Genomic DNA, 13,910 nt, shown 5'->3' on the forward strand with positions numbered 1-13,910 from the left:
TTATTTTTTTTATACTCTTGTTGAATCCCCGGCCGGGTCATACCAAAACTATAAAAATAGGATCCATTTGCCTGCCTGCTTGAAACTCAGCATTAAGGGTTGGAATTGGACGGTTTGATCACCAAATGATTCCCGAGCGCGGCTCCTCAAATACGGAAAAAGAATTTCACCCCACTTATTTGGGTGTGACAATCAGTGGTACTTTAACTTTATACAATTTAAATGGGTATCAATAGGCCCTGTAATACTGTAATTAAAAGTGAAACATTTAAAGAGATTTAAAAGCTAAGACAAGAACTAAAAAACAGCTTAATAAAATTTGTAAAATAGCATAGAGTGAAAGAACAAGATTTTTGAAAACATGATTTTCAAAATACTTTCAAAGACCTTAATCATAGATACTAGGGATTGGAATCTTTGAATGTCTCACGATTCGATTCCGATTTTTGGGTCTGCGATTCGATTCAGAATCGATTTTCGATTAAGAACAATTTTTGATTGAAAATGATCTGATTGAAAATCATTTTTACTTCAATCTATGTGCAAGGAATTGTAATGATCTACTCCAGTCTGAGTCGCTAATGCTAATTAGTGCGCTACTCGCGGCATTTTTATCACTCAAAAGAACATCTCCACACTGCAAAAAAACAACTTTTATTGGAATAACTTGATCGTGACTTTTTCCTTCTACTCTCTAATGTGGCTACAACTTAACAGTGTATCAGACCGCGTGGAACCACACTGCCCCTAAGTGGCCAAATCGGGTACAACGTGAACAGCGCTCCAAATAAAGGCACACAAAGACAAAGGCAAGACAGTATAAAATAATTGAAATAAAATCGATTTTGGGACATTTAAAATCGATTCTGAATCGTACTAAATGAGAATCACGATTCATATGAGAATCGATTTTTTGGCACACTCTTAATAGATACAAGGAAAAAAGCATAGTTTATAACCTGAATTTAAAAGCATTTACACTTTATTTGTTTAGCACAGCGAGGAGAGCAGCTTTTTAAGGGTTATTTTGGAGTATCATACACAGGAACACATTTTTTCGGTACAACTTTATCGTTTGTGTCTTTTTACTCAAAGAAATATAGTATAACTGCAAACACATTCATACAAATAAATTAAATATACTTATTCTCACAAAAATCTGTCTATTCTTGTTTAATAAACATCTTTGAAACACTATTGTTGTCATATTTTTTTCTTTAGTATAAATTAAAAAATAATTCTTGGTGCCCTTGGGGAGAAAAAAAAGCAAATCTATGTAAATACTACTGAGAACAACTTGTTTAAAATAACAGTTTGAAGAAGTAAAGGCAAGAGCATCACCACAGTGATAAACATGTCTACTATTTTCTCTTCATGTATGTACACTCAAGTATCGCAACCCCTGCAATTAAGTGGGAAAAGGCCCTCCGTCGAGATGTTCATGCCTCAAGACTTCCCACGTCTTCACGCGACCTCTTTCACGTGCACAGTCTATACTTTTCCTGTTTAGCGGTGTCGTTTTACACGGCACTTCAACATACCCTTTACGGCTTTAACATGTCACAACATGCAGAGGAAGAAGAGATCCGACTGCTTGGGTTTCGACTACACGTCAATGAATGCATGTAAACACATCCACCATCAAGCTGCTGGCTTGTTTTAAAGCATTTCCTGTTAGTTTTGCGGACGACTACTTATTTGTTGTTTTACCACTGGGGAGAGATCTGTGCCGTCCTTGCATGCATATAAAAAAGGCCTAATTGAATCCATGTGCTCTACTTACGTCACCCATAAAGAATCCCCAAATGACGGTGCCCCAGAATGCCTAGACCCCCACCCCATCCCAACCGCGTTTGTGATGCCTTGACAGGACACCGGCGTCTTTGTCTAACACAGAGCGGGAAGCTTCAGCTTGTTTGGCCGCTTTTTCACTTCACCGCTCATGTTGACTTGCATCTTAACCCTGGGCGTTTTTTGTCCATTTTCTGGCTTTTTTCTGTTTTTTTGTTTTTCATCAAAGAAAAAGCATTTGAAAAAAATACGCTATGGACCTGACATTTGTTTAAAAATGTAGAAGTTCAAATTGGCGCCATGCTGTAATTTATAATTATTATCAAACAGGAGGGAGAGATTCACACGAAGTTGTTGTAATAATGCCCGATTTTGGCTCATTGACTCCCATTCTAAATCACAGTTTTTGATATGCTGTAAACCTGATGTGTTATAATGCATTTTCCGTGATTACTGATGCAATCGCTTCTTTGACGAGTCATAAACATGAAAATAGAGGAATTTGTGTGTTTAGAGTGTTAACACAAAAATCCACTAGGTGGCGCCAAAGGCTAATAAATGAATACAAAATGCATGCATAAAAAAATTCTATTGTTATGACTTATGGACTTGTTTGAGCCTCTAACTATGTCATATGAAATATATAAATTATTCTTTTATTTTATATATATATACAGCATAGTTAGTCTTGCTATTAGCATAATACTGCTATTATTGTCCATAGGGAGCATTAAAAAAATAAAATAAAATAAAAACCATATATGTATAGATAGGTCTGATGCCACTGAACATTTTGAGTGGTTGAAAGTGAAAAAATATTCATAAATGACTAAGTTATCTCACTTCAAAGGAAATGCCTAATTTTGGCAAAATTACAAGAGTTTTGTGCTATTCAGAAAAATGCCATTGTGAAAAACTGGGCATGCATAAAAAATTCTATTGTTATGACTTATGGACTTATTCAAACCTCTAAATATGTCATATGAAATATTCAAATTAGACCTTTATTTTACATATATATATACAGCATAGTTAATTTTGCTGTTAGCATAATACAGCTATTATTGTCCATAGAGGGCATTAAAAAAAAAAAGTTTTTTTTAAACTATATATGTATAGATAGGTCTGATGCCAGTGAACATTTTGAGCGGTTGAAAGTGAAAAAAATATCCATAAATGACGAAGTTATCACACTTCAAAGGAAATGCCAGATTTTGGCAAAAATTACAAGAATTTAATTAAACTATAATAACGCCCAGGGGTTAAATATGAGCAGTCAGTTTCCTGGCGGGTTACACTTGCAGGGAAAAAAATGCAAAGCCAGCAAAAAACAACATGGATGTGCGGTGGTTTACTTTAGTGGGGGAGGGGGGTTAGGGGGGCTCGAAATCTATATTTCCCCCCTCAAAGATTTTTCCAACCAGCATTCCCACTACAAATTATAGAGAGTGACTTTTAGCTAGCAATTAGTGCTTCTGCTTCCCTCGGTTGGGCATCAAATGATGTTCACTGTTGGACCATCAGAAAAATAAAATCAGTCAGGAGAGGGTACAATGACTTTTCCGAGTAGCCTTAACCCAAATTGTGACGAGAATTGTACAGCATTGTATTATAAGCCACCGTCCCTGAGGAGACTAAGACGAGCAAGAAAGTGGAAACTGTGGTATAACATTGCAACATCCACAACGACAGCAGAGCAACATTCATCTGTGTTTATGTCCTAAATGTAGATTTGGTCATATTGTCTTGGTTGCTACCAGCAGCAAATTTCCTAAAATGAATTGGATTGGCTCCAGCCCACAGTGACCCTCTACAAATAATGGATTAGCAGATTAATTGACCACTATTGAGTAATCATTTAGAGTCATTCATTTAAAATCGTCCAAATCCTCTGATTTCAGGAATTTAACAGTAGTTGTTCACTGATTTCTGTCGTCCGACGCGAAAGACGACTGATTATCTTCTGGGTTTAATCAAAATAAGATGTTTGAAAATATCTGTTTTTACTTTTGAAATCAATGACTGAACCGGTAACATAGTACAACATCAATACGCCCCCGCCCCCCCACACACACACACAATTTTTTTTAAATTACTATATGAATACAAAATACTAAATAAACAGCAATCACTGGTTAATAAACAGTAATTTGTGGGAAAAAATGCTTTAGTATTACACATTAATACAAATTTAATTAAATGAATCCAATTACTCAGTTAATCGATTCTAAAAATATTCAATAGCACTACTTGTATTCCGAAATGGCCAAACGGAATGAAAATGCTCCACATAAACACCTCAATCAGAATAACAAGGACAAATCCAAATGACATTTTTTTGGGGATTCACACGTCTGGTACATACAGTATATTCCTTTTTGTCAATCTGAAACAGACGTCACGTTAACGGTTTAATCAGAAATGTCGGCCGCGTCCGATCTGGGCGTGCTCGGTCTTAAAAAATGCAGTGACATGATGTCATGTTTACACATTTGAAAATGGCATCTGACTTTTGGATTCAAGTTTGTGAAAACGCATTTAAAATGACAAAACACACAAATTTACAACTTACAACCAATATAAAATTATTCACAGAACATACATTACTCAATATATGATGAAGAAAATGGGACTCTCAGACTCCGTCATTTGTCTCCAATGTTTACAAAACACTACATACACTTATTTTCATGCTTTATGGTTATGTACTCCGGTTATGTATTTCTGGACGAAAGTCTTAGAAAAACTTTCCGCTATTTTGGACTGTAGGATAGATACCTTTATCTCCAAACTTGCCTAACAACAACAACTGACTTACCACATAAACAATTTCAATCTACACTTGTAGCCCTTACTATCGCTAAAAAAAACAATTCTTGTTAACTGGAAAAATAAACAAAATGAATATCGACCAATTGTCTAACCTCCTCATAAATCACATTTTAATGGAAAAAATATCTGCCTCAAATAAAAAACAAATATCAAAATTTATAGAAACATGGTCTACGTATATAGAATTTTTTAACCTAATTCTGGTTATTTAATTCTGCCTATTAGCGAGAGCCACCACATCTTGATAACTTACATTGATGTTTCTGCATTTGGCAATTTATTATTATATTATATTATTAGTATGGGATTTTTTTTAATAGGTTTTAGGTGAACTAATGAATGCACACACACGCACATACACATACTCACCCACATACAAAAAATAAATAAATATATATACACATATATATATATAAAAAATTTAAAAAAGGAGAGCAATGATGACATGTCAAATCGAATGAACAATACTGAGCTCTCCAGAAAGAAAGAAAATAAATAAAAAAATGGCAACGTCTGACGACGAGAAGTCGATTTAAATTACTTGTAACTTGTTTTTTTAATCAAGCTGTTTCTTTAATAAAAATGTTAAAACAATCGTCTGCGCTAAATGGACGAATCAACTCCGTCTCGCTATATTGTGGTGTTTACATCGATCTCCACGTGTCACACGGCTGTAAAAACAGATGTTCTAATTAATGTCGTTGTGCATGCACATGTAAAGAGTTGACAAGATCTTCAGTCATTGGTCATTGGTGGACTTGGGTTCCGGCAGCAAAACAATACCTGGAAATGGACAAATTTGTCACTTATACCCACAAACCCAAGACATTTTCTTCATTTTTCACGATTATGAGAAAACGTCAGGATGATCTCATTCCTGTTCTTTTCTCAGAAGCAATTTACGAAGCGACTAGTTGAAGCCGTTATCTGTGTTCTGCTGAGTGCCCCAACACCAAAGCGTTATCTGTCGAGCTCAGCGATAAACACAATCAGCCGAGGCAGAGGCAAACATCTCCCATAGCTCCCCGCCACGCTCTTAAAGCAAGCGTCTCCGACAGTGATAACTTCCACCCGGCTAAACGACACATGCCGGTTCAATCGGGGTCCCCCTCTTTAAATGTGCAGATGGAGGAGTCTGGCGCTACAATGCTTCAATTTGTGCGGTTCGAGGGGATTAGTGTCTGATTTAGCTCCCATTTGCGCCTGCCTAAAATGGCAATTGAGCAAACTGCTGGAAAACGTAATGGAAAACCTTAAAAAGGAAAACGCCAAAACCGTCATAGCGCGCCTTGGTCTGTCACTAACAACATTTTAAAGCCAGAATTACAGAAAATTTTTATATGCAAAACACTCACACGCCATAAATATAAAACAATATAGCGGAAAGTGTGCCTTTATTTTGTCAGGGTTTGTACTGAAACTGCACTTAAAAGGGATAGAACCACCGGACACAAACACACCAATCGGGATAGACCGATTATCGTATACGAAATATCGGCATCGGCCTTTTTACGAATCCGAAGGCCGATAAAGTTGATATCTCGCTGAAAAGTGAATGCTTGCAAACGTAGCGAATTTGAGGGTTTTTATCAGAATTTTTAAGATGTTCGCAGTTTTTACTTGTACCAAAGACATTTCGAGCTTATTCAGACATTTTTTTTACTCTCTGCGAAGAGCTTTTATGAACACTAACGTAAACCCTAAATTAGCTTACATTCACTTGCATTTGTCACACAGAGAGATACAGGGAACTTTTCATTTACGGATTTATTAAAATTTCTACTTTCCTACACTTTTTATTTTTAAAAATATAACAGAAAATTAAATTAAGAAATTATGTTGACATTTTGGAAAACTTTATTTACAATAGAAAACTTTAGGGAACTGTTTACTTGCTTATTTTTTAATTTAGCTTAACACATGCTGATAACCGTGGAAGCTCCCTGCAATTTTTGCTAGAAATTTTAAACAAAGCTGTCATTTCTTTATATGTTTAAAATAGGGATGTCAGGCGATTGAAATTTTTAATCGTTAATTGCAAGATTTCAATAATTAACTCACGATTAAGCGCAAATTTTATATCTGTTCTAAATGAACAATAAAATGTACAATTAAATATTTTTTTCAAAGTTGTCATACTCTCCACATATAAGTGGAAAAAATGTTAAACTAATAGAAATATGGCTGCATCTTTTAGTCATTGAAAGTAATTTCATAATAAGTCATAAAATTGAGTTAAAATTCAAAAGATGTACTGTACTGTAAAAAGGGTGATATTGATTTGTGTTTGTGTGTCATTTTTCTGCCACTAGATGGCATAGTTGCATTTGTAAGACATTGGTGACAGCGCAGGGCATTTTTCTTTTCATATTAAGAACGATCTAATCTTTAATATGAAGTAACTTGTGAACTTCTGCACATTTGGAATTGCAAAATTCAACTTGACCCCAGTCTCCACAAATATATGCATTATAATTAAATTTATTGCTGCTATATTTTGACGTGGACGTGTCTGCTGCGTTGCGACTGGAATTCCCCCAGTACAGGCTTTCCAAGTATGGCAGTAATTTATCGTGTGTTAAAAAAAAAAAAAAATAGTGGCATTAAAGGAACTTTAAATTAACTCAAAATTAACTCACAGGTTTTGACACCCCTGGTTTAAAAAAAAGTAATTTTTAAAATGTTTCACACTATTATTTTCTCTTTTACTGCAAATGAATATCAGCTTGAAATATCGGTTATCGGTCTCTGTGACTACTAATAATCGGTATCGGTATCTGCCTTAAAAAAAAAACATATCGGTCTACCACTAGTAAACAACCATGAATCCATGTTACATAGACTACTAGTACTATATACTTAGTAGTTCAATTCCTCAACACAAACAAACCACTTTCACATGAAGTCATCAATAGCATTAGCTAGCATGCTAGCTTAACGTAGTTCTGTTGAAAACGAAGGATGTAACAATGACAACATGATCGCGATATTGAAACGATATTGTCGTTGTCATGTTTACGGTATTAACTCTTTGACTGCCAAAAACGTTAAACAATGTTTAGTAAAATCCTATGGAGGAGTGCCAAAGACGTTAAAATACCTTTTTTTCAAAACAGAGGTGAAACTAACCATTTTCTATTGTTGATTACTGAAAAACGGGTAGAAGGTAGAAACTAACTTTTTTTTCTGATGAAAGATGAGAGTCCAATCTTTCATTTGGTAGTATGTGTGTTTCCATAGTCCAAACACATAATTTTCTGTGGACCTTGAAAGATCAGTCAAAAATGCTTAAATCGGCTGGCACCCACGGGATCCCTTTTCTGAAAACGTCTGGCAGTCAAAGAGTTAAAAAACAGAAAATCTTCCTCAAACAACATTATACTTTTGGTCCACTTCAGCCAAACACTGCATTGTGAACTACATCAGCCATGATACTTTTGCATCACTGAGCCAATAGGAACACATGGTACGCGCTGTTTACAGAGTAATTCAAGATGGCGGCTAGCGCCAAACCTACTGGCATGGATATAGCAGAAATCTCTGAGGTTGAAATACATTTCTATACCACCAACCTCCCAACAATATCTTATCATATTGTGAGCTTATTGTTATTTTTTACTCTCCACATTTTTTTTTTTTGCCGTGTAACAACTCCCATGTGACACTTCCGATTTACACCATTCAAATTTCAACTTGCTTCAAAAATTCACGCCTCCTGAGTTATATTATATTGACTTTTTTCCAAGTCCCACTTTCCACGCCCACTTCCATACCATACAACTGATCATCATTACCACCTGTCTGATACTGCTCAGTCCGGTAACCAAGAGGTCGCGCTTTTTCGAATCCCACCTTCGACTGTACATTGCAAATATTTATATAGCCATTATGCTAAGTGATATACATGTATACGAACTGACTACCATATCAAGAAATGCATTATAATTACACTGAAATTAATTACACTGAAATGATTAAATACATGCTAGCTTTCAGCATCAGATGATACTTTTCAAAATAAATATGCCATATTAGCCAAGTCAAGTTAGCTCAGTGCTTAGGGCAATTAAATGACCCTCCTCCAGATAATACATAGGTTCAAACCTCGCTTGGATTGCATTTTAGTACATTTGATGGTTCGATAACAACTGACTATTATATCAGGAAATGCATTATAATTTGACTGAAATGATTTAAGCACATGCATTCAAATCTTAGCATTCAGCTCTTCAGCATTTCCCCGCAATTACTGCAGTGTTTTTTTAGTATTGTGAAAATATTGAAAACCAACCCCCTTGCATTCAATACCATCATGATTTTCTCCACTCACCCCAACCTAACCTTTTAGGGACAAGACAGATTAGCAGTCTGATGGGTAACAAGCAAGTCGAAATAAGACCAATGGCCTTTTTGCAGTTTGGTGGCCCATTCCTCAACTTTCAGCACCTCACTGATCACTCATGCATCCATGCACACAACAGAGCGGCTTTGTTCATCCGCAGGTGGGGGGGGGTGGTCGGGTATAGTCTGAACACCTCAAATCCATCACTACCCCCCCCCCCCTTGCAAAGGTGTACAGGGTCATCATCAGGAACCACTTCCACTGAGGTGTGTTCCGTTGTCATGGTAAAGGGTTAGGGGTGGGTGTTTTAGCTTTCTGGATCTAATTAGGCAGCCACAGCACTTTAGGCAGGTAGTGACAGGCAGCGAGTCCCACCCAGGGCAGCAAAGGCTCACTAGGCGCACCTACATTCCTGACGCCTGACTGCCTCGCACTTGGGATTATAACGGACAAATAGAGCGGGACCCGGCCACGCTCGCTGAGTCGTCTCCGAGGTAACCCGTGACAACAGAAAACCGGCGGCGGGCGAACGCCGCCGACCTTAGGACGCAATTCAATGGCATAAAATGTCACCTTTGCCGGTGCAAAGGTCTACGTACTGTTGGCGGAATGCAAAACACGCACAACCACTTATAACGGTGATTAAAGTGTTACGTTTTTATTGTAGGTGCTGCCTCCTTTTTCCATAGACCCGTACCTAAAGTCAATATTGAGCTGGGGACAAAAAGCCTTTAACTGTCCCTTTTACACTTGAACACATTGCAAAAAGACTTATAGTCAAAATTAACCAAACATGATTTTGATGGATTTCTTTGTAATTATTATATTTTTAATGGGATGGGACAAACTCTCTCCAAATTAAAAAAGGTTAACTCCAGGCTGCCGGACTCTTCTTTATTATGTTGAAGATGTTTCACCTTTGCCACAGTTTAACCTTTGCGGATTACCATGATCTGGGTGACTGGGAATCTACAACGACATACTCTCGCCAATTGTTGTTAACGCAAAGAAAACACTTCCCAATGAACCTGTTCCATATACATCGGTAGGGGAGGAGGGAGGGGAGTTGGTATTTTGTGAGCGTTAAACTGTTAACTGCTCAATTCATTCATTCGAAGTCTGACTTAAAGCACGTGGTACTTATTTTTTAATTGTTGCGTAATAAACGTTAATGAAGAGCGTGTAATCACAAGAATGCTGTTTATTTTTTAATTCAAAACAGTGTATAATTTGTATAACTGACATTTTTGGGGGGTAAACTTCAACAAAATGCCACATTTTTGTATCCATGATTATGAAACCCTGGCTAGCTAATTTATGGCAAAGAGCTATCTTGCCATTTCACTATATATATATATATATATATATATATATATATATATATAAATAATCTAAAAATAATAATCCAAGGCAAATACATGTGAAAATGAGAATTTTGTACCATAAAAGAAGTCAAATTTTTGTATTCATGAGTATGTAATCCTGGCTAGCTAGCTACCCATTTCCGTTTAAAAAACAAACAAACAATCCAAGGAAATTTTGTAAACAACAACAAAAAACTCACATTTTTGTATTCATGATTATGAAACCCGGGCTAGCTAATTTATGGCAAAGAGCTATCTTGCCATTTCAGTATATATATAAAAAAAAAACTAAAAATAATAATCCAAGGCAAATACATGTGAAAATTTGAATTTTGTACCATAAAAAAAGTCAATTTTTTTGTATTCATGAGTATGTAATCCTGGCCAGCTAGCTACCCATTTCCGTTTAAAAAACTAACAAACAATCCAAGGAAATTTTGGAAACTCACATTTTTGTGTTCATGATTATGAAACCCTGGTTAGCTAATTTATGGCAGAAAGCTTAGCTAGCCGTTTCAGTTTAAACAACAAAAATCCAAGGCAAATAAATGTGTAAAAATGTTGTGCCATTATAAATAAAAGGCAGTGTGTCATTAGTAAAACTGACAATTTCACTCTCAACTTATTTTTTTCTTTCCAAGTCCTGGTTAATGAAGAGCTTGTAATCATGAGAATGTTGTACAATTTCCCGCCAAAGGCAATGAGCTGGGACATTTTCACTCTCAGTCTCAAGTTGTTTTTTAATCTGCGTCTGATAAAGGTTAATGAAGCCCCCAAGAAGAATTAGTGCAGCTTCTAACAAAAGGCACCGAATAATTATTAGTACAACTATGACAGAGTATTTTTGAGGTAACCATTAATATGAAGTGTTTGTTATCAACACAAACAGAAACTTTGTATTAAGGGTTTGTAAACTCTGTGGTGTGACAAAAACAACATGGACGGATACACAGCGCAAGTACTTAACAGAACACTGCTAAGAGTTAACCTTTACACACCACGGCTTAAGCCTTCTCCCGCCTCTGCCCTCGCCATCTCAATTTAGCTGCATTAGCCTGCCAAAAGCATCCCTAATACAGCCACTGACTCTTTTAATGCGGCGACTTTGGCTTTGGCCTCTGAAAGGCCAACAAACGGCAATGCGGAGGCTGTTCTTTGTCTTGGACAGAAAGACTTTCACTGTCATCAGAGTCAAACAAAAATCTGTGAGAGCGTAAGCCCCATTCATTCTGCCGTCGCACCGATCGAACTTAAAGAAACTGAATGTGAGGCAAAGTTGTAGTGAACAAACGGAAATGGACCCAAAAATAGAAATTCCTAAAGCACTCCACATGGTTTTGAATGCCACCCAAACCCCAAATTCCCCATGTGTTTTTCATTTGCCTGTCCTAAAAAATTTTTATTTTTTTTTAAAGTGCACTTCAGACTTTCTTTACAGCAAGCGGGGCAAGGTGGGGGGCAGGGGGGCAATGTGAAAAGAACACTGAGTGGAGAAATTAAGTCTTGCAGGTCTTACCTTGACCTTTATGAGACTCTGCGTCTGCCAGTGTCTCTATGGCGACAGGCAGTGACTTATTAGTCAGAGTCAGGACATGCTGGCCTACGTCTTTCGATTCACATTTGTCCGGCTGCTCTTTCCTCCTGAAGCGGTTGGCTATGAGCTGCCAAAAGCTCGGCTCCTCCTGAGCCGGTTTGGACAATTTGCTCGGGCACAGGGGCACCTCCATCACCTTGACCTTGCCCCGGCTGCGGTACTGGATGTACTGCATGCCCCCGTCTGAAACCTGCTCGCCGGAAGATGGCAGCGTTCTCCCCGTGAGGTACGAGAAAGGCTGAGGAGGCATCGGGTCAGCAGTTTTGGCTTGAGAGAGTTCCCTCGTAGTTGCCTCACACCCCGGAGTTACTTTGTCCCGGGGCCGAGTCCTCCGGATGCGCATACTCAGGCTCCGTCTCAGTGAGCTCAGCGTGCTTTTGGGAGCATCAGATTTGACTAACTTAGCAGAAGATTTAGCACATTTGTCGCCATCGCTCTCGTTTTTATCTGAAGAGCTTTTTCCAAACAACCGCCAACGGAAGGCTCCCTTTAGGAAGTTTCCCCCATCGTGGCCTGAGTGGCTCTGCTGCCTGCTTATGTTGTCATCAGAGGCTCTTTTCTTTAGCTCCAGTACAGTCATACTAAGAGGCCTGGTCTTCATGCTTCTGTTGCGCACCCTGGGGATCACCTCTGCAGGGACCGGGGCTCGTTGAACCACAACCGGATTGAGACCATCCACAACCATCAGCTCAGCCTTCCTGCTCCTGTACAGTTGGCTGCTCTCCGCAACGCCGGTCCTTTTCAGGGAGTTTTGCTTGAGCTGCTCCACGAGGACCGGGCCCGGGCCCGAGAGCATGCACACGCTCCTCGGCCTCCGGAGTCGTTCCGGTTGAGGCTCACTTTGCTGCTCCGCCGGTTCGCCATACATGCTCATAGTCCTCCTGCCGGGTGAGGCCTCATCCTGACGGGACCTGCGCAGTACAGCCCGAGGCAGCGTGTGCCCTGTGACGGCGCCATGTCCGCCAAATGCCAATCCTCTGGCATGGACATTGACGAGGTACTTGTCCGAGTCCTGGGCGTCTGCGTCGGTGATGTCTGAGGAGTTACCTGAGCTCTTGGAGGGATGTCTCATAAAGCCGTCACTCCTCATTCTTCCCTCCAACACCTCCTCCTCCTCGTTCTCCTCCACTACCACCTCTCGACGTAGACTCCCTGCTCTTAGGGACGGCCACCTGTCGATGACGGGACGCTTCTCCATGATCTTGTTTCCTGGCTTGCAACCATTCACCAGGGTGAAGGGTGCCACCCAGCCCATTCCTAGCTCGGACACTGGGTCATCTCCCTGCGTTTCTTTGAGGGTTACGGAGATGTGGTAGGTGGTTTCCCCCTGCTGCTGATGGCCAACTGTAGCATCCGCTGTCCCGCTGCTGAGGAATAGCATGGCACTGTACCCAAACCAATTCACACGCTACAGACAAAAGGACTCACGTGCTGCCAAGAAGTTTTGGCATTCCTCAATTTGAAGACCAAATTCCAGTTCCAGGCATAATCCTTCACCTTTGACATGAGCGCAAACTTCAAACAAGTCAGAGCAGAGCCTCGCTGCCACCTGCATCCTTGCACAAGCACTTGGACGGCCGCCGTGTCCTAAACAGACTTTGTTCTACTTGTTGAGAGTACAAACTCGAGAGAGAGAGAAAAAAACACAACCTCCACTCAGTTTGCCAAAGTCATGACTGCAAAAGTTGCACAAAAAACAACTCATCCCTCCTCTTAGGCAAGTTGCGAACTGTGAGCAGCTCTTGTTGCGAGTGCTGCAGACAAGCCCTTTAATCTCTGAGCTGAGGGAGTGTGTGTGTCTCTGAACTTTCAAGCAGAGCCATGCAACCCCCGGGAACACATGGAAAACAAGGAGTGGAACCCACAAGCCCCCGTGGCTCTTTTCTCAGAGCTTGCTCTACTGCTATTCCTCCAGCAGCTTTTGGAAAGATAAAGAGGAAGCAATCGACAAAGGCTACGATATCAGCCATGAAAGGACGCCGTGTTC

General features: G+C 39.2%; 1 protein-coding gene across 3 annotated transcripts in view; it reads right to left on the reverse strand.

Annotated features, from left to right (window-relative positions):
* Nucleotides 1-13,910, reverse strand: part of agap3 (ArfGAP with GTPase domain, ankyrin repeat and PH domain 3) — a 215,939-nt gene that overhangs the window by 117,629 nt on the left and 84,400 nt on the right. Inside the window, exon 1 of one of the 3 annotated variants that reach the window (XM_077556575.1) lies at nucleotides 11,846-13,655. The exons of the other annotated variants lie outside the window; for them this stretch is intronic. Coding sequence (XP_077412701.1) covers nucleotides 11,846-13,304 — 1,459 coding nt within the window. The 5' untranslated portion in view covers nucleotides 13,305-13,655. Of the gene's footprint in view, nucleotides 1-11,845; nucleotides 13,656-13,910 lie in introns of those variants that run through there. 3 annotated transcript variants of the gene reach the window in all.

Source organism: Vanacampus margaritifer, chromosome 2 (genome assembly GCF_051991255.1).
Source record: "Vanacampus margaritifer isolate UIUO_Vmar chromosome 2, RoL_Vmar_1.0, whole genome shotgun sequence".
Lineage (NCBI taxonomy): Eukaryota > Metazoa > Chordata > Actinopteri > Syngnathiformes > Syngnathidae > Vanacampus > Vanacampus margaritifer.